Source organism: Myxine glutinosa, chromosome 12, assembly GCF_964187855.1.
Source record: "Myxine glutinosa chromosome 12, kmMyxGlut1.1, whole genome shotgun sequence".
NCBI classification, from domain to species: Eukaryota; Metazoa; Chordata; class Myxini; order Myxiniformes; family Myxinidae; genus Myxine; species Myxine glutinosa.
In genome coordinates, this window is record NC_136272.1 from 23,458,622 (window position 1) to 23,479,784 (window position 21,163).

Genomic DNA, 21,163 nt, shown 5'->3' on the forward strand with positions numbered 1-21,163 from the left:
GTGTGAAAGCATTTTGCTACCTCGGAGACATGCTGAATGGAGAAGGTGGATCAGACTTGGCAACGGTTGCTCGAGTGAGATGTGCATGGAAGAAGTTTTGGGAACTGAGTGGCGTGCTGATGAGGAGGGGAGTGTCGTTGAAGCTGAAGGCAAAGGTGTATGCTGCATGTGTGAGAAGTGTTATGATTTATGGGAGCGCGACATGGGTAATGAACGGAGAGCAACGAAGGCTGGAAAGGGTGGAAATGCGAATGGTTCAGTGGATGTGCGGAGTATCGTTGAGAGAGCGGAAGACAAATGATGAATTGCTAAAGATGATGGGAATAGAGCCTGTGATTGATGTTGTGAAGAGGAACAGGTTTAGATGGTTTGGTCATGTGTTGCGGAAGGATGAAAGTGACTGGTTGAGAAGAGTGATGGAAATGCATGTAGAAGGAAGTAGAGGGCGGGAAGACCGAGAAAGACTTGGCTAAAGATGGTAGAAGAAGAAATGCGGGCAAGGGGGTTAACAAGGAGAGATGCAGAAAATAGGGCAAAATGGAGAAGATTGTCATGGGGACCGCAAGGCTAACTCCCGCTCTAGCAGGGAAAATGGCCTTAAAATGCCTGTTGTGTTGTTGTTGTAATCTGACCCAATAACCAATTTCACATCTCAATCTGACCCAATGACCGATTTCAGATCTCAATCTGACCCAATGACAGATTTCACATCTCAATCTGACCCAATGACAGATTTCACATCTCAATAGAAGAACCACCTTTGGAGGCAATCTGACCCAATGACAGATTTCACATCTCAATCTGACCCAATGACCGATTTCAGATCTCAATATGATCCAATGACCGATTTCACATCTCAATCTGACCTATTGACCAATTACACATCTCAATCTGACCAAATGACTGATTACACCTTAATATGATGATCCAATGACCAATTACACATTTCAATCTGACATAATGACCGAATACACATCTCAACCTGACCTAATGACCGATTACACATCTTGATCCGACCCATTTACTGATTACACATCGCAATCTGATCCAATGGCCGATTACACATGTCAATCTGACAGGAAGAAGAAGACATGAATACAAACGGACATGGACGGGCTTTGCATTTTGTCATTTGGTTGAGATTGAGATGTGTAATAGGTCATTAGATCTGATTGTGGGGACATGCATGGTGAACTTTGGTTTAGAGCCCGCACGGCCCTTGGATGTTGTTGCGTGTGATTATATCATGTAGTTTTGGGTTGATATGAGGATCAGGAATCTCGGCTGACACGATGCGATCAATGTCCTTGGGCTCACGTGGCTTGTCTTCATCAGCAAGTATCAGCAGGATGTGGCAGTGTGGGAGTCCACGTTTCTGATCCTCCATGCCGAAGTAGCCCACCACTTCGCCAAGCATTCCGCTCTTCAGATCCACCATGAGAGATTTAAGCTTGATACTGAAGACGCGTGCAGTTAGGTCAGGCCGGTCGCAAGGCTGCTCTTCTGGGAAAAGTGAATTTGTGATCTCTGGCCACTGTGGGTTGCAGGTAAACGTCACAAACAGATCAGGTTTCCCAAGGGATCGGACAATGGCCATAGCATCTTGAAAGGCTTCAGCGTACCATCGAGGAGAGCCATAGATGGATGGTGGTAGGATAATCTTTGTTCCAGCCTGCATCTCTTCTTGGTGATCTATAGCATCCATCAGGCCTTGGTACTTGTCTGCACGGATCGTCTTCTGGTTGTTCCTTGCCCACAGAAGTCTTGACGCTTCAGCCTTGGCATACTGATCGCATGCGAACTGCTGAGTAAGTCGTCGACACCTCATTACCTGATTTAAATTTTGATCTCTCATCTGAAGGCGGAACCTTGGGAACTCACTTGGGGATATAGTGCCTCGGTCTTTTGCATGAGGGATGTCGATGTTGAATCCTTCTTCACCATGCGGGAACATCAGCACATAGTGAAGAGGATCGTAGCTCTGGTGCAGCTCCGTGATGGTTTGAAGGCTACCTTCACGCTTATAGAGGATGACGTTCAAATGGTCCACATGCTCGCCGGGTATGATGATGGATACCTCGCTTGCCTGCGGGAGGTTGTAACGTCGAGCATGCTCACCTGAAGGCCGCTTTCTTGCATCCAGAACCATGGTGATGTTGTTGTCTGCTTCCATCAACTCAAGGGCAGATTTCAGAGACTGGATGTAGGGATTGTTCTGACGCAGCCAGTCTTGGAGAGTCTTCAGAATGTCAATATTACCGTTGAGCTGTTCATTAAATCGCAGTCGGTTTTCCAGTTCATCACTGTCATGGAACCATATTTGAGCGAACGTTGGATGCGATTGATCACCATCTGGCTGGAGTGGTCCAATGCGATGGTAGACTTTGCAAATACCTTGAAGATTCACCATGGGGCTGAATCCTGGCATGAAGTGCTCCTTGATTCCGATCGATGCCATGGCCAAGGCATTGTTGAACTGGCGTATCTTCTCAATAAACTCCTTTCGGTCGAACAGAACTTTGAAATCTTCAGGGTAGGTCTCGAGCAGATTGATTGCGATTTTGCCCTTCTCACAGCAGAATCCAGGTCGTTCGTCATTCCAGCAGTGGGCCTTGCAGAAGGGGCACTTATGTCCTGTATCATACAGACTTGGCAGCTTGTGATCTTGCTGCTTTGCTGGATAGTCAACTTCTTCAAAGTGCTGGACATCAAACACTGCTCCAATCCTCCTCTTTTGCATTAGAGCCACTTTAAGCTGGACTTTCCTAGCGCTCTGGTGTGCAGCTGTGTTACATCCTTGTTCACCAGATCTGTATTCCTCGGACTGCCTCCGAGACTGGTGTGCAGCTGTGCCACGTCCTTGTTCAGCAGATCTGTATTCCTCGGACTGCCTCCGAGATTGGTGTGCAGCTGTGTCACATCCTTGTTCAGCAGATCTGTATTCCTCTGACTGCCTCCGAAACTGGTGTGCAGCTGTGCCACGTCCTTGTTCAGCAGATCTGTATTCCTCGGACTGCCTCCGAAACTGGTGTGCAGCTGTGCCACGTCCTTGTTCAGCAGATCTGTACTCCTCGGACTGCCTCCGAGACTGGTGTGCAGCTGTGTCACATCCTTGTTCAGCAGATCTGTATTCCTCGGACTGCCTCCGAAACTGGTGTGCAGCTGTGTCACGTCCTTGTTCCTGCCTCCGATAGTCCTCATCTCGGCGAGCCTTCTTTCTTGCAACAGCTTCCTTGGACGTTTTCGTTAATGAGGCTTTCCGTTTGGGAGGCATTTGGGAGGCATCCTTGTTCAGCAGATCTGTATTCCTCGGACTGCCTCCGAAACTGGTGTGCAGCTGTGTCACGTCCTTGTTCCTGCCTCCGATAGTCCTCGTCTCGGCGAGCCTTCTTTCTTGCAACAGCTTCCTTGGACGTTTTCGTTAATGAGGCTTTCCGTTTGGGAGGCATTTTACCGGTTTATCTGAAACGGTACCCACCCAGAAACACGTACCAGAGAAAACAAATCGTTTTGGCAATGGCCTCTCCAATATTATACCCGTTTGTGACGTTTGTCACATTGTCTCCAGTACCCGTTTGTGACGATGTTTTCATTGTGACGATGTGCGACGATGTTTGGGTTCACGGTAGTGTTTGATGTGACGGTGTGAACGTAATTTCGTAATGTTTTTCGTTTTTATTTTCGTAATCGTTGAATGAACGTTTAATGTTTAATGAGCGTTTAATGAGCGTAGGAATAATGTTTAATGATCATTAAATGAATGAATGAATGAATTAATGAATGTTATGAATAATGCCATGGCGTCGTGTTGGCATTATTCATGTTTAATGATGATGTTTAATGATGTTTATATTGGTGTTGGGTCGTCCTTTCCGCATATCTCGTGGGATTGAGAGTTGGAGAGACTGCCGTGATGTCGGGGAGGGGGTTGGAATTCTCTCAAGCAGGGATTCAACCCGTGTCCTTATAAAAGGTCTTTGCCCGAGGTCACCGAGTCCGATCGGTGCAGCTGTTTGTGCGGCACCCGGGAAAACAACATCGTCACAATGAACGTTATGCGAACGCGAATGTTATGCGGGAGTCCAAACCTGAGAATGCTGGAGACCAAAGCTGAAATTGGAAAAACTAAATAGCCTATTTTACTCCTGGAGATCCCAGGATTATCCACCCAAAATATCTTTGCGATCGGTTCAGTCGTTTTTGCGGTACCTTCGAATGGACAGACAGACAGACGGACGGACATTTGGTGAATTATAGTAAGATATATATATATATATATATATATATATACAGACTTGGCATTTAATATGGAATATTTTTTTTGTGGGGGTGAACTTACTTTTCATGTCTTAGAACCAAAAGTTCATTGGAATTATGTTGAAATTATTCTAGATTTTGTTAATGTGACCTTTAAAAGAAACAAAAACCACATTTGACATTTCGAAACAAATAAATTGATCCTTGAAAGTGATGTAAACTGATATCGAACTCAATTCATGGACAGTACTGTGTTAAACCTCTGTACGTTTTCCAGAAGTATCTCTTCATTTTGCACATTAGCCAAATTTTTTTTTAACAAAAACAAAAGTTAAATTACGACTGGGATTACGGACAGTAAAATTACAGTTCAGTACTTCGTGTAACCCCCACGAGCATTCAGGAGAGCACGTACACGTCGAGGCATGTTGTTCACGAGATTTGCAAAGGTTTGGACAGGAATCGCTTGCCATGCAGTGACAATAGCCTGCTGCAATTCACGCACAGAGGTCGGCTGCTGGTCCAAGTGGTCGATTTGACGCGTTAATTCTGCCCACAAGTTCTCAATCGGATTCATATCCGGGGACATGGCAGGCCACTCCATATGCTCTACACCACGGTCAGCAAGAAAGTGTTGGATCATGCGAGCACGATGAGGCCGTGCATTGTCATCTTGGAAGACAAAGTTTCCTCGAAAGGCTGCACGAGCAAATGGAAGCAATGTTTCTTCCAGAATGGCCCTGTACTTGAACTGGTTCAGGTTTCCATTCAGAACAACCCAGTCAGTTTTTCCCCCTGCATGAAAAGCAGCCCAAACGGTCACCCCACCACCTCCAGCTTGGACTCTTGGCACTATACAATCTTTGTTGTAGGCTTCATGCACTTGTCTGCGCACTCGGACGTGGCCATCTTGACGATAGACCAGAAATCTAGACTCGTCACTGAAGATCACGTGATTCCAGTGTCCTGGCTGCCATTGACGGTGCTCTCTGGCCCACTGCAATCGGCGCTGGCTGTGTTGTCTGGTCAGGCGTGGCTTTCTCAGGGGACGCCTGGCACGATAGCCTGCTTGAACCAGTCGTTGGTTGAATAGCCTTCTGGATACAGGCACATTTGTCAGTTGCTGCCACTCAGCCCCAAGCCGATTAGCTGACTTGGTACGGCCATTGCGGACTAACCGGTGCAGCTGGCGATCATCCCTCCTTGTGGTTCTGCGGGGACGTCCTGGCCTCGGTATTGGAGTAGGGACACCCCTCTGAGCATTTCGTTTCAGGATCTTTGACACCTGACCTTGAGTGATGCCATACTGCCGAGCAATAGCACGCTGTTTCATGCCGTAATTTCGTAAAGCCACCACTCCATGACAAACAGCATTGTCGAGTTGACGGACCATCTCCAGAGGAAGCGGCAATAACTTTTGGAGACGTGCAGCAGTTGTTTTCCACTAATACAGAACGCAACAACCCTTGTATACCTGACTGTGAAGCCAATCATCAAATGCACCTGTCCGTACATTTTGCCACGCCACCTGTGATATAATCCTGCTGTTGACTTCTTGCTGCGACAGACAATCAGTGACATGGTTCTTTCAACAAATAAATCACCAAAGTGTAAAAGAAACACACCAGATTGATATACTGAGTTAAGAAAGTAAACCCAAGTCAAGAAAAAAACAAAAACATATTCCATATTAAATTCCAAGTCTGTATATATATATATATATATATATATATATACACACACAGACTTGGTATATATATATATATATATATATACATATATATACACACACACACACACACACACACACACACACACACACACACACACACACACACACACACACACACACACACACACACACACACACACACACACACACACACACACGAGCCAGTCAATAAGTAACCTTAAAATGGCGATATAAATACGAGAATGTAATGTGTGTAGTTGTAGACGACATATGTTATATCTATTGGTAATTCAAGTATTGTCTGTTTTCGATCTGGCAACATTGAGCATATGACATCAGTAATCAGTTCCAAGATGGCGGCTCCCTTAGAAACATGGACCAGGGAGGAGAAACATTCTGTCATCCGTTTCTTGGGAAGTGAGGGTGTGAATCCCAGTGAAATCAATCGCAGAATGAAGATGCAGTATGGTGACGCATGTTTATTGCTGCAGCAGTTGTACAACTGGGACAGGAAGTTTAAAAGTGGAGTGTCCAGTGTGGCAGACGCTGCTCGCTCGGGCCAGCCTCACACAGCCGACACACCAGAAATGGTTGCAGGAGTTGAGCACGTGCTAATGGAAAACTGTCGCATTACTCTGGATGAAGTGGTCTCCAAATTGAACATCAGCCAAGGTTCAACACACCATATCATTCACAACGTGCTGGGGTCCGCAAAGTGTCTGCAAGGTGGGTGCCTAGGCAAGTCGCACCCGAACTGAAAGAACGGCGAATGGACACATGTGAAGAACTTCTGTGACGTTACGAAACAGAAGGCAACGCTTTCTTACAGCGCATAGTGACTGGGGATGAAAGTTGGGTCCACTACTTTCAGCCAGAAACGAAGAGGGCAAGCAAAGAGTAGCACCATTCAACTCCACCGAAGCCCAAAAAATTCCGCACACAGCCGTCCGCTGGAAAAGTGATGCTGACGCTCTTCTGGGATAGCCGAGGCCTACTTGTCTACAGTCACAAGTGCATCATACTGCGACCTCCGTAAAAATCATCTGAAATCAGCAATCAGATCAAAACGTCGTGGACTACTCACTACCGGTGTTTTGCTGCAGCATGACAATGCTTGGCCCCATACTGCCCTAGCTCCAGCTGCAACAATCGAGGACCTGCATTTTGAGTGTCTTCCTCATCCACCCTACTCACCAGACCTCGCCCCTTCGGATTACCACATATTTGGGCCACTTAAAGAGGCGCTTGGTGGAACCACTTTCCGATCCGACGAATAGGTCCAAGGGGTGGTGCACGAATGGCTACACAAGCAGCCAAAATATATTTTTTTCTAGGGGAATCCAGGCCTTAGTAAAGCACTGGAAAAAATGCATTGAACGCAATGAAGATTATGTTGAAAAATAACAGTTGTTAACACAGTTGTTACACACTTACATGCAATAAACAAGTTGTGAAAAATATTTTAAGGTTACTTATTGACTGCCCCTCGTATATAATATAGTATGCAGCTGAAGGCAGGACATGAATGTAATTAGGAAAGAGTATGGCTTTATTCACAACTTTCATAAATCACAATCACACTCACCTGTACAAAGTTCCACCAACAACTGTCCCCACTTCTGGTACAGAGTAGATCTCATCCACCTGTGAATGTAAGGGAAAACAAATCCAAGCCATCGCAGTTAATACAAATGGCCTTCAAAAAAAGGAGGAAAAGGAATAAATAAAAATGAAGCATTAACAGGACCAACCTGGAACTCTGGCAGCTGCTGCATTAGCTCTTCTTGGGCCTGTATGTTGCTCTGGGGCGGAAGCACATTCAGGAAGGTCTTGAGCAGGTCTAGGTTCTTACCGGTCACACTTGAGATAACGAATATCGGAGCAATACTGAAAGGGAGAAGTTCAGGGGTTAATTCTGGAACCCAGACGAGCAGTTTGTGTGTTGTTCAACCGAGATTTGTAAAAGTGTGAAAGTTTCCTTCCCTCTTAGTCCTTATTCATTCCCCTTTGTCCATTGTCCATTGTCATCCTCTTGCTCCCCTGTCAGCACTTTGCCTTCTACCCTCCACCACCTCACTCTTCCACAAGCTGAGACTTGTATAAATAGTAACTAAAGAGTATCCCTCCCTTAATTGTGCAATTGTTCCACAGTGCACGAACCACAAAAGGAACATGACCGTACCTTGGGGACTGAGGGAACTTTGTGGCGGCCGTCATGGCATCATCACTGCTGGAGATTAGGAAAGGCACTCGGGCGCAGCCTGGGCCACGCAGTACGTAGGTGAGCTGGTGCACCGTACGTTCCACCGTTGACGCAGAGCAAACGTCGTCCTTGCTCACGACGATGAAAAAGGGCAGCCGCAGCGCCATGGCCAAGCCCAGGTGTTCCTTGGCTGTCCCGGCTGCACAAGTACATTTTCAAAGCGTGACAAGATTGTTGAGTGACATACGAGACACATTGCCACCTACAAAGTGGTTTAAATACCGATTGGTGAGGCCTAGTCGCTGAAACACCTACCAATGCCGGTGTTAGCCGCTATGACGAGCATGACAAAATCTGGAGCATAGCTCGTCAGCCCAAAGATCGTCGTTTTCAAATACTTCTGGTGACCCGCCAAGTCTATAAACGTAACCATCTTGGATGCATTCTCACAGATCTCCTCCGCCGTTCGTGAATCACTGTAGTTGACAACCTGTGCACAGGTTATTTATTTATTTATTATTAATAAGTATAACGCTTTCATTATTTTGTCCTTTTTAAGAGTTATGGGGACCCTCACCTCGCCTTTACTGGTGAATCCAAGTATCTCAAAGCTGATGCTGGATGTGCGGCCAGATTGGATCTCGTGCAAATGGCGGAACAGGTTGAGACGGGCGCGTCCACGTCCATTGTCCAGCTCTCCCTGTGTCAGAACGCCCAAAAGCGTCGACTTTCCAGCATCCACGTTGCCCAAAACAGCCACTCGGAGGTCAAGAAACTGGAAAGCAGAGAACGATCTTGACCACAAAGCCCTTGAACACACTGGGATCTCCACAAAATAAAATTGTTACCTTTCAACTCGAATTGTGGACAAACTGGCCAACCCTGATGCATTTACCTGGAATTTAACAAGAACATTACTCTATTTCACATGTACCTATCGACCATAATATATAGACAAGGCCCTAAAGGACAGTGATAAGGTGAGGTCTCCGGGCAGTCATGGTCCATACCTGCTGGTTATCGTGCACCTTCCGCACTAGCACTTCGGCGACTCGTTTTCTGGAGTTTTCCACAAAGTCCACTTTCCGCTCTCTCAAGATGGTTACGTCAGCACCGAGCCTGCCGAAGTGTGCATGAGTGTTTACAGCGAAACATATGCAATGTTCCCACACCCTTTGGTGTGCCTTCTAGCACCTTAACTAGAAATACTTTTTTCAGTTCTGTTCCTGTGATTACACTTTCCAATATCAAAACCCTTTGTCGATGACTTACTTGTCTGCCATGTGCTGTAGAGTCTTGATGGATGCTCGCATGTCATTATCAGAGAGGCCAGCAATCATGCCACTGTCTTCGACTCCGATCTGATATATCGCTTCTCCGCGTCCTTCCTGCAATCGCCACTTCATTTGTGTGACCAAGTGCTCAAAGCGGTAATGTGATGGGTTCACCAGCTTCAGCTGCAAGCCAAGAACAAAGTGACGTCTTGAGACATGCTCCGCTATAATTCAATGAAAACATTGTTACATATACGAGGAACATTGTTACAGATGTTACATATACATTATGTTACATATATCCCTACGAGAGCAGCCTATCGACGCCAGCCAAATCCTGCATGCAAACTTGTCGAGACCCCGTTCTGTCCAGAGCTTTGTAGCGTGGATGGCATTTGTTACCTGAGGGTGACCCCTTTTATGGCTTTTGAGGCACATAAAATGGAACTCGGCGCGGAAAATGGTTGCCTACATTGGGGCTGCCGTGTCATGATCCCAGGTCTGTGCTCCAGGGTCATGGAAGAAATCCATGGTTGTCACCCCAGGATTGTGGAGATTAAGTCAACCTCCACCCCTCTCCCCCCCACATGTACCTCCTTAGACCCCGATTTTTCCAATACCACGTACGTCACGGGTGATGAAAGTTGTGGTCAAGTTTCATCAAAATTGTGTGTGTATTTTCGGAGAAGACAGCAAATACCTATTTTAGAGGGTCATACCCCTCACACATCCCCTTAAAACCTGATTATTATTTTTATTCTGTGATCAAACGTTGATGCATCACGGGTGAGGAAGGTTGTGGTCAAGCTTCATTGAAATTGTGTGTGTACTTTCAGAGAAAAGAGCAAATACCTGTGGGGGGACGGTGGGGGGGGGGGGGGGGAGGGGGAGGGGGAAACCTGAATCCACTTTGACCCCTGCTATATCTACTTTGACCCCTGGTATATCCACTTTGCCCCCTGGTATATCCACTTTTGCCCCTGGTATCTCCACTTTGACCCCTGGTATGTCCACTTTGACCCTGGGTATGTCCACTTTGACCCTGGGTATGTCCACTTTGCCCACTGGTATGTCCACTTTGACCCCTGGTATGTCCACTTTGCCCACTGGTATGTCCCCTTGGACCCCTGGTATGTCCCCTTTGACCCCTGGTATGTCCACTTTGACCCCTGGTATGTCCACTTTCACCCCTGGTATATCCACTTTGACCCCTGGTATGTCCACTTTCACCCCTGGTATATCCACTTTGTATACTGACACCTGGTATGTCCCCTTTGACCTCTGGTATGTCCCCTTTGACCCCTGGTATATCCACTTTGACCCCTGGTATATCCACTTTGACCCCTGGTATATCCACTTTGACCCCTGGTATGTCCCCTGGTATGTCCACTTTGACCCCTGGTATATCCACTTTGACCCCTGGTATATCCACTTTGACCCCTGGTATGTCCACTTTGACCCCTGGTATATCCACTTTGACCCCTGGTATATCCACTTTGACCCCTGGTATGTCCCCTGGTATGTCCACTTTGACCCCTGGTATATCCACTTTGACCCCTGGTATATCCACTTTGCCCCCTGGTATATCCACTTTTGCCCCTGGTATCTCCTTTGCCCCCTGGTATGTCCACTTTGACCCCTGGTATGTCCACTTTGACCCCTGGTATGTCCACTTTGACCCCTGGTATATCCACTTTCACCCCTGGTATATCCACTGACACCTGGTATGTCCCCTTTGACACCTGGTATGTCCACTTTGACCCCTGGTATATCCACTTTGACCCCTGGTATATCCACTTTGGCCCCTGGTATATCCACTTTGACCCCTGGTATATCCACTTTGACCCCTGGTATATCCACTTTGACCCCTGGTATGCCCCTTTTGACCCCTGGTATGTCCCCTTTGACCGCTGGCATGTCCACTTTGACCCCAATTTTTTTTAACACCGTGAAGAAATGTGAGTTGCAACATACCAAATATAATTTGTGCCAAGTTTGGTCACAATCCCATGAGCGGTTTTGGAGAAGAAGTTGCAGGTGTTTATGGACGGACGGACGACGCACCATCGCATAAGCTCCCCGGAACTACGTTCCAGGTGAGCTAAACATTATTAATAATTGCTAAATTTATGTGAACATTACTTATGCTGTGAACAAAAAAAAGGAATATTACAATGATACGTGTGATGAACTCTCTGTAGACCTTTCAAACACCTAACTCGGTAGAGAAGAGCTACACCCACCTCTGCTCTCTGACCCTGTCCATGAACTCCAGGATGTACATGTTCTTACCTTAACTCCCTCCTGGATAAACCCTCAAAATCCAGGTCGCTGCACACCTCAGCTCTTTTGTTCTCCTTTTCACCCATTTAAGGAACCATTCTTAGTCCGTTCAATCGCACTCTTCCCTCCAACGATTCAAAATCTGAAGGTGCACCACCATCTGATGCCATCCCCATCACCATCAATAACGGGCTGTCAGAATGGCGTAGAGGTACGCACACTCACCTGGATTCGAACCACGACCCAGGAATATGAGGGGTTTGTTGCGTTTCACGAGCAGGGCGATTCGTCAATGTGAGTGTCATCCGTGGATGGACGCCAAACAATATAAAATTGACACGGTGCAATTTAAACCTCTTTCTAATCATGCCAAGGGATAATCATTACTATTTCGCTTTGAATTTAATCATACCCACAAGGTTAAGGTGTCGGAGCAGAGAAACGAACAAAATTCTGTATCATCTAAAATATGAAATGTGGCAGCTTACTCATTTACACTTTGAACCTGAACGCCAAAGGCCAATCCACTACTATCAGTACATTCGCTCAGCTCGTATCAATACCTACAGGCCACAGCTTGAAACCACATAATCAGGCAAGATGACACGCAATTTAGGAACTGCATCAACGAATAGACTAGACGGATTTCTGAGAAATGTGAATGTTAGGTGCATTTTTGGGTAAAAGTTGGGAACCTCACTTTTTAACATAATTAGGGTATGCTGAATTCGATTAACCCGGTTCCCAAGCCGAATTTTGAGTTTTTGACCTAATTAGCATAAACAAAATGGCCGCCAAATTGCCATTTTTGGACAATTTCTTTGAACAAGCATTTATATAATTATCATGTCTATACATGCAGCTCTTTTACTTTAACTTGACAACTTTTACCCCAAAATACACCTAGAAGCTTATACATGGCCTTTTTTCATAAATCCGTCTAGTCTATATTATGGTTGGCGACATATGGGATTTTATGGGAAATGGTTGGCGACCATTTCCCATAAAATGGGAAATGGTTTTAATAAGACAATGTTTCATCCTTTGTAAATTTGTAAAATTTCATCCTTTGTAATGTAACGCCAGGGGGGTTGACTCAGCCTGTTCATCCTTCCGAGGTCGGCTAATTGAGTACCAGTTCACTGGTAATTCCCTGTTTGTCGTTAAAGGCGGCAAAAAGGGTTGGCGTCAGGAAGGGCATCTGGCCGTAAAACATTGCTTCAAAAAGGGGGCCGAAAAACAACAACAACCACGATTCCCGAAAAAGGCCAACCCCCGCTTTGCGGGGAAAAATGGCCTCTAAAGGTGGTTATTTTTTATTTATTAAGACAATGTTTCATCCAACCATTTATTCTAAAATTAAGTATACATGACCATGAAGCACAAACATTGAGGAATGTCACACATGTTGTTTTGCCAAACTACATCAAATTCGTACAAGGGGTCTGATCATCAGTCTGTTGCTGCCAGGCACACATTGATGTGCACCTCAACTCTGAATAGCGACATTTGTAGCATCGAGTCTTGCATTGCTTCTGGCATGCACAACAAATCATCTCGAGGCAACTTTCTGGGATTGGACTCGGTGACATCAGAATAGGCTCCAGTCCTGAATCGCCACGTTTCCATCCAATTTCCACAGGTGCAGTAAGGGCAGGTATGGCACAACGAGCATTTCTCCATACCATGGCTTGATAGTGTACTCGCATCAAATGGAAATGAAGAGCATCACTTGTCGTTGAAATTGCTTCTGGTTTACCAGTCTTGGTATGTCCACTTTGGTCGTGCTGAATCAACAGAGGTTGTTCTGTGCACATTATATATTCTGCAGACGAACGCTTCTGCAGATTTGATTGTCTCCTCTGTGGGTTCACCAATGCCCAAGTTCTTCGGCAGTTTATTCAAAACAAAAAACAACAACTCACAATTCGGCTTGGGAACCAGGTTAATCGAATTCAGCATACCCTAATTATGTTAAAAAGTGAGGCTCCCAGCCTTTACCCAAAAATGCACCTAGAAGTTTATACATGGCCTTTTCCCATAAATCCGCCTCATCAAGAAGCCATTATTTTATCATGACGGTGCGAATTATTAAAACAGCAACATACCTTGTACTCGACATTTCCCTCTTCAGCCTGTGGGCAACAGAGGGGGGAAATGAAACCACATAACACAGGTAAATTGAACACCTTGCGGGTTAGTATCCATGACAGACAATGCAGCACAAGCAGAATGACCATTTAAACTGCCGTAAACTGGCAAACTGGAAGGCGACAAATGTGTGTGAGAGAAAGTAAAATTCCCCGTGAACATTTTGCTTTTACTTGCCAGAAACACCCGCTCCTTTTGAGAGCAGCCGAGAGGGGCGAGGGGGTAGTGGGGCAAATATATATTTGTGCCGTGGTTAACAATCCCCCCCTTTCTGCAGCAGGGATCAGTAAACCACTTGCACTGTGGCACATGTACAGGTGAAAATCGTAAGTTGTGTGCCTCCCCCTTGCAAGGGGTGGGATTTTTTTCGTGCCCTGACCTGTCCCTTGGTACTACCGACATATATGCAGACGTTGGTGGACATCAGCCCAGCCCTGTTTTTTTTTTTCCATGATTTTTAGACGTACACACGCACACATACATACAAATGCCTTATTTAATATAGTAGGATTTTAATGTCTAAATATACAGCATACTGAGAGTGGGGCAACAGGTGGACCCAACAAAGGAATTAATGAACAGGAAAAGAGGGTCTACGTCTATATACCTATTTCAATGTCTAAACGGTGGATGGATTTTGTGTTCATGCAATGTCTCAGATCCATTGCGATAAGCTCATACAGGTAGCACGTCAAATGTTTCAACACCACTGGTAGCACACACAGCTCCATCATAGCAGGGCAGAGCAAACGTTTGTTTTTTCTATGGGCCTATCACTTCACCATCACAGACAGGTCGGTGGTCTCTTTGTCTTCTACCACCTCCTTTCTGGTCTTGCACCCTCTGCTCTTCCTGTGCTTTGTCTCCCCTCCCCCAGGTTTCTGCAGGCCCACGTGGTCCACCATCAACCCCCTTCTGGTCAAACTACCTAAATCTAAAAACTGCTTACCTCCACTCATTTGTTCCTTTTTTTTTCTCCCACCTGTGGAATCATCTTCCACCTTCTCATCTGTGAGTTTTTCGGAAAACGTTTCCTCGCTCATGGAGTGTGCAAAGGGATCTGCTATTTATAATGTGCACAAACATGGGAGTTCTGACACCACCATGCCATCCGCCCACATCCGCTACAATACCAGTCTTCCCTCCTTTTACACTCGTCTTCGAGAGGGAAGCAAAACAGGCTGGAAAGATCCTCTGAGAAAAGATAGACAAGTGAGGTGTAATTTCTCATGAACGATGTTTTAACGAATCCATTATACAAAATAGAGAGAGACTGAGATTAGGGATGTGAGGAAGGATGATGAGTGATGACACAGGGGGGTGAACAGGATGGATACAGAAGTAAACTCTCAAGAAAGAAAACAGGAGAGTTGGAAAGAGGTGGGTTTCGGTTGGGAGGGTTAACGATTGCAGAAAGGAAAAGATTGCAGAGGGGAGTGTGGGGGAAGGGGGGGCCGGGGGGGGGGGGTGGAAGGTTTTGGGGTTCAATAACATAAATACCCTCACCAGAGGAGGGGGGAATGCATCTAGGTCTATTTGTTAGTCGTCTATCTGTCTGTCTACATATATGATAATGTAGAGCACAAATTCCACCTAGTGGTGGTAGCCTGTATTACACGTAATATTTAATCAACTGAGAAGCTCTTTAAATTATGTACAATTATAATGTGAGTACGTCTATAAAGTATGTACAATTATAATGTGAGTATGTCCATAAAATATGTACAATTATAATGTGAGTGTCTATAAAATTATGTAGAATTATGTGAGTACGTTGATAAAATATGTACAATTATAATGTGTGTCTATAAATTATGCAGAATTATGTGAGTACGTCTATAAAGTATGTACAATTATGTGAGTATCTATAAAATTATGTAGAATTATGTGAGTATGTCTATAAAGTATGTACAATTATAATGTGTGTCTATAAATTATGTAGAATTATGTGAGTACGTCTATAAAGTATGTACAATTATAATGTGAGTATAAAATTATGTAGAATTATGTGAATATGTCTATAAAGTATGTACAATTATAATGTGTGCGTCTATAAATTATGTAGAATTATGTGAGTACGTCTATAAAGTATGTACAATTATAATGCAAGTACATCTATAAAATATGTACAATTATAATGTGAGTACGTCTATAAAATATGTACAATGATAATGTGAGTGCGTCTATAAAGTACGTACTCTAAAGACACGTCGGCAAAATACGCGCATCTATAAATTACATCTGATTGGAACGACAATCCATACAATAAAACAGAAAAGCTCGATTCGTCGTCTGTATGAACATAAACCTCCATCGTCAATGGCCGATTTCCAACCCTACCCTATCTGCACACAAAGTCGATGTTCCATCTGCAGACATTAATTGGTGGACGTTAAAGATCCCACGGTGTCGTTCGCGAACAGTCGGCGAGCTATCGCCGGCATCCTGAACAAATTACAAATTCCTGCCCTTGGTCGAACGTCAGGCCTGGCCAAGCAGTTCGTGAAAGACTGGCGAAGCTTCTGTCGAACCCCACAATAACTTGGGGATGTTTGTGGCCATTAAAGGAGTGAGCTTGACGTCTGACTGAGGCGATTTGGGTAGGAGTATTAAAATCTGTTCATGGTGCCGGCGATAACTCGCCCACACTTCGGGAAAACACACCGTGGGATCTTTTAAAATACAAATCACAAGGTGGAAGGAAAAGCAGTTTTCACATTTGGTACGAACTATTTTATTAACTAAAGGAAACGAATAACGAACTCGTGGCGACTTTATACAACTTCATCATTGCCTAGCAACACGGGCCGTAGGGTTTCTTCTTCACAAGATATCATGATCCAGGGTGTAAAGATATCACAACGACCATTCAACATTCATTTCCTTCACAAACTCATTCATCCTGAATAACAACACCAAATCAAAACAATCCCTGATAACCTGCCAATGATCAATCAATTAGTTAATCGAGCCTGAGGAGCGCCGAACCCGCGCAAACCGCGAATGCTGCTCTGTTTACACTTGAACTCGGAACCGAACCGAACCTCGGGAGGCAGGAAGGGCGTCAGCGTCAGGTTGTTGTGTGGCCGAACCCGTTTCTTCTGCTTCCTCGATCTCCTCCGACCACCAGCAGCAGCTGACAAGGCCTGCGAGGCCCCGGGGCCGTGGCCCGTCCCAAACAGTTCAACGAAAGCGTCCATTACTTTTCAAACCCAACTCGTACTGTCTCGGGTTCCCTTTCGTTTTCTCCATTAAACGTGTGGTATTTGAGCCATCATGGTATCGCCGGCGACGCTGCGAAACGATCGCCTTATATTCCCTCCGATTATTTACATTCGTTTCGCCCACTCCGCGTCGCCTTGGTTTACGCTCGGCTACGTCATAGAGGGGATGGGCGGAGTCAGGTGACGTCATCGGAAATCGGGCCTTTTCATTGGTGCGTTTGACGTGGCTGATGCAAGCTGGAGGCAATACGACTCGTGGTGGACGTGGACCTGTTTCACATCGATAAACAGTCACGCAACCACGACAAACACTGCAGGTCACGCGAGACCGTAAAAGTGTGCCACAACCAGAGGTTGTATTGTAAAGTCTGTTACCCCATCCTGTTTAATACAATTGCTTCGGGTTCGTATGAGGACTTCTGCACATTAAAATCCCATTAAAACGCGTGGTCTTTTATAATTGAGCGATGGCGTCGAGCAAGCTGTTTGTTGACCAATCAACGCATGTTGCGTCATTCAATTTTGTGCTTCTGGAAGCATCTCAGACATGGAAACATCACTTTCTAATTGTAGGGAGGCACTTAATATGAAAGGTATTGACAGGGAGGGCATTTTTGCAAATAAATAAATAAATCCAGGTCAGGGAGGGCAGGGCAGGGCAAGCACCTATTTTGACCCATCTGCAGAAGCATCATAGCCCAAGGAATGAATACTGCATCAATGGTGTTGCTGGATTAGAAAAACCCGTTAAACATGAGTATCCACCTCCGACGGTAAGGTATTCAAAAGCTCTCGTCACTGCAGGGAAAGAAAAATAATAATAATGTATTAAAAGGTCACTGTTAAAGGTACAATTGGCTCAATTTACATTCCAGGAAAGCTCAAAAAGCAATTAGGCATGTACTCCCCTTCAGTAGGGTAAACACACATTGTGTAACATCATGATTGGGTTTCTGATGCAATCCCATACAACACCAATGCTGCCAAGCAGGAAGAAAACATCACACAAAAATATTTCACATTTTTAAAGAACTGAGATCCACATGAATAATTCAAAGTTTATTCATAACCATGTCATAAAAAATAATAATAATTAGACGTGGTCATTGTTGATGGCCCAACAAGTTAGAACGATCAACAACAACAACAACAACAACATGCATTTTAAGGCCATTTTCCCTGCCAGAGAGGGGGTTAGCCTTGCGGTCCCCATGACAATCTTTTCCATTTTGCCCCATTGTCTGCATCTCTCCTTGTTAACCCCCTTGCCCACATTTCTTCTTCCACCATCTTTAGCCAAGTCTTTCTCGGGCTTCCCCATCCTCTACTTCCTTCTACATTCATTTCCATCACTCTTCTCAACCAGTCACTTTGATCCTTCCTCAACACATGCCCAAACCATCTCAACCTGTTCCTCTTCACAGCATCAATCACAGGCTCTATTCCCATCATCTTTCGCAATTCATCATTTGTCTTCCTCTCTCTCAACGATACTCCACACATCCACCGAACCATTCGCATTTCCACCCTTTCCAGCCTTCGTTGCTGCTCCACGTTCATTACCCATGTCTCGCTCTCATAAATCACAACACTTCACGTGCAGGATACACCTTTCCCTTCAGCTTCAACGACACTCCCCTCCTCATCAGCACGCCACTCAGTTCCTGAAACTTCTTCCATGCACATCACACTCTAGCAACCGTTGCCGAGTCTGATCCACCTTCTCCATTCAGCATGTCTCCGAGGTAGTAAAATGTTTTCACACCTTCCAGCTTCACGCCGTCTCCAAGATCCAACTCAACATTTCCTCCATCTGCAGCTCCATCTATGCACACCTTACATTTGAATGTAGCTGCCACACTGGTTAATGACCCTCAGACCACTGCATTTTTGATGAACCCACTCAGCGCACATTGTACATTGAATGGAGTACACTCCGACACCCTTCCTGCACACAGCACATGGCCACTTCCCAGTTCTTTCCACCTCACCACATGCCATCACCTTCGTCTTTCCGATATTCACCTTCAGACCTTTTGTCTCCATACATTCCTTCCACTTGTTAATCTTTTCCTTCAGTCCATCCATACTTTCCGCAATCAACACCAGATCATCTGCATATAACAACTCCCACGGTAAACCCTCCTTTACGTTCTGAGCCAGCACCTCCATCACAGCTACAAATAGTAGTGGACTTAGTACCGACCACTGATGCACTCCCACCTTCACCTCAAACTCACCACTGTTCCCGTCCTTCGTCCTTACAGCTGTGCGCGCTGTTTTGCACATTGCCATCACGACTGATCAACCATTCCTCCACTCCTAAATTCCTCAATGCCCATGTCAATACTTCATGTGGAACCCTATCGAATGCTTTCTCCAAATCAACAAACCCAAGAAACTTCTCCATGCACTTCTCCTGCAACTGCCTCACAATAAAGAGCGCGTCTGTCGTTCCTCTTCCTGGCATAAATCCAAACTGCATTGTCAATCTTCACCTTCTTCCTTATCCTCCTCTCCAACACCCTTTCCAATACCTTCATTCCATGCTCTAATAACTATCGCTCGGGGTGAGCCACACTCCAGAGGGGTCACCTTTCCCCTTGTATAGAGGGACGAGGGTACTCAGTTCCCAATCCACTGGAATGAGGCCTTCTTTCACCACCAGATTACAGATCTCTGTCATTTTCTTCACACCCCAACTTCCTGCTGCCTTCAACATATCTCCCACAACTCCCGTCGGCCCTCCCACTTTTCTATTCTTCATTGCTTTTATCGCTTCAACTTCCTTCTCAGTTATCTTCTCTGCCGGTCCTAAAACTGGGTTACTCTCTATGTTGCCATCCCATTCATTCTCTGTATTCAACAGCATTTCCATATATCTTTTCCATCTTCCTTTAATTCCATCTGGGTCCACAACGATATGTTCCACTTCATCCTTCAAGCAACTCACCCCCATCACATCACACCATTTTTTCGCTATCTGCTTTACAATCCTGAATACCGCTCTCTGACCCGCTTCCGAATCCAAGCGTTCTCCGAACATTTTCCTACATGCCTCCTGCGCCTTTCCTACCTCTTTCTTTGCAGCCTTCTTTAGTTAGGCAGCTCAGGAATTTTTGGGGGAACGACTTTACAAAAGTACCATTTTTATTTTAGTGGTTCATTGGACCATATGCAATAGAATTAGGACCAAGACATATACAGTTTGACTTTTGCACAAATACGACTCGCACAGCATAATATCAAGCAATACATTTATGCAAATAAATCATCAGCTAATGGAGTTAGACTAAAATCTGAAATACATAAATTGCTGGACAAATTACCTTGAACAACATGTTGTCTGTTCTAAAGCTATATTGTCATTACATCCTTGTAGTTGTGTACATGTTAGATATATGAGAGGTGCGCGAGTCACACGTATAACACATTTGTATAAACACTCGGTATTATATTACGAATTATTATTACATGGAAGCGTAAGATTTATTATGCAGGCATGCATAAGTTTTACAAATAACACTGCATGTAATGAAATAAAAGTTAACCTCCTTGTTGAAAATATATACATAATTGGTTTTTGTCCAATAAACAGGTTAAGAACACTATATTTCTTGCCTCCGGTCCTAAATCTATTGTATATGGTCTAATGGACCACCAAATTAAAAATGGCGCTTTTGTCAAGCCGTTCCCCATTTTCGATAAATATGCTGCTAAGCTGCCTGACTACTTGGCTGCCTCGGTGGTCCTTTTGTCCATCCACATACCTCGCCAACAGCTCCCAACAGACTATCTTTCATCGACTCCAACCACTTTCAAGCTCAACCACATCATCCTCTACCCTACTCAGCCTCTCTTTTAATGCCTCCCTTACTGTCACCTCGTTCAACCTCCACACCTTCTTTCTCGGTTGGTACTTCACCCGCCGAGCTCTCCTCGCACCTTTCAGCCTTATGTCGCAGACAACCAAGTGGTGCTGTGAAACAGCCTCCTCCCCTGGGATCACCTTTGTGTCCCGGAGGTGACCCCTATCTCGCCTACCCACCAGGTAGTCAACGGTTGTCGTCGACCCACC

General features: G+C 45.2%; 1 protein-coding gene and 1 long non-coding RNA gene across 2 annotated transcripts in view; both read right to left on the minus strand.

The window, feature by feature from the left end:
* The window catches only part of GTPBP2 (GTP binding protein 2), a 41,311-nt gene extending 24,067 nt beyond the window's left edge, over positions 1 to 17,244 (minus strand). The window contains exons 1-9 of the mRNA XM_068133049.2: positions 16,906 to 17,244; positions 13,819 to 13,845; positions 9,426 to 9,610; positions 9,164 to 9,272; positions 8,731 to 8,928; positions 8,469 to 8,643; positions 8,133 to 8,352; positions 7,702 to 7,837; positions 7,536 to 7,594 (exon numbers count right to left, since the gene is read on the minus strand). Of these exons, the coding sequence (XP_067989150.2) occupies positions 7,536 to 7,594; positions 7,702 to 7,837; positions 8,133 to 8,352; positions 8,469 to 8,643; positions 8,731 to 8,928; positions 9,164 to 9,272; positions 9,426 to 9,610; positions 13,819 to 13,845; positions 16,906 to 17,061 (1,265 nt within the window). The 5' untranslated portion in view covers positions 17,062 to 17,244. The remainder of the gene's footprint in view (positions 1 to 7,535; positions 7,595 to 7,701; positions 7,838 to 8,132; positions 8,353 to 8,468; positions 8,644 to 8,730; positions 8,929 to 9,163; positions 9,273 to 9,425; positions 9,611 to 13,818; positions 13,846 to 16,905) is intronic.
* An 887-nt stretch (positions 17,245 to 18,131) lies between these two features.
* LOC144888504 (uncharacterized) overlaps positions 18,132 to 21,163 on the minus strand; it is a 502,585-nt gene continuing 499,553 nt past the window's right edge. Inside the window, exon 2 of the long non-coding RNA XR_013621057.1 lies at positions 18,132 to 20,855. This is a non-coding gene — a long non-coding RNA (uncharacterized LOC144888504). The remainder of the gene's footprint in view (positions 20,856 to 21,163) is intronic.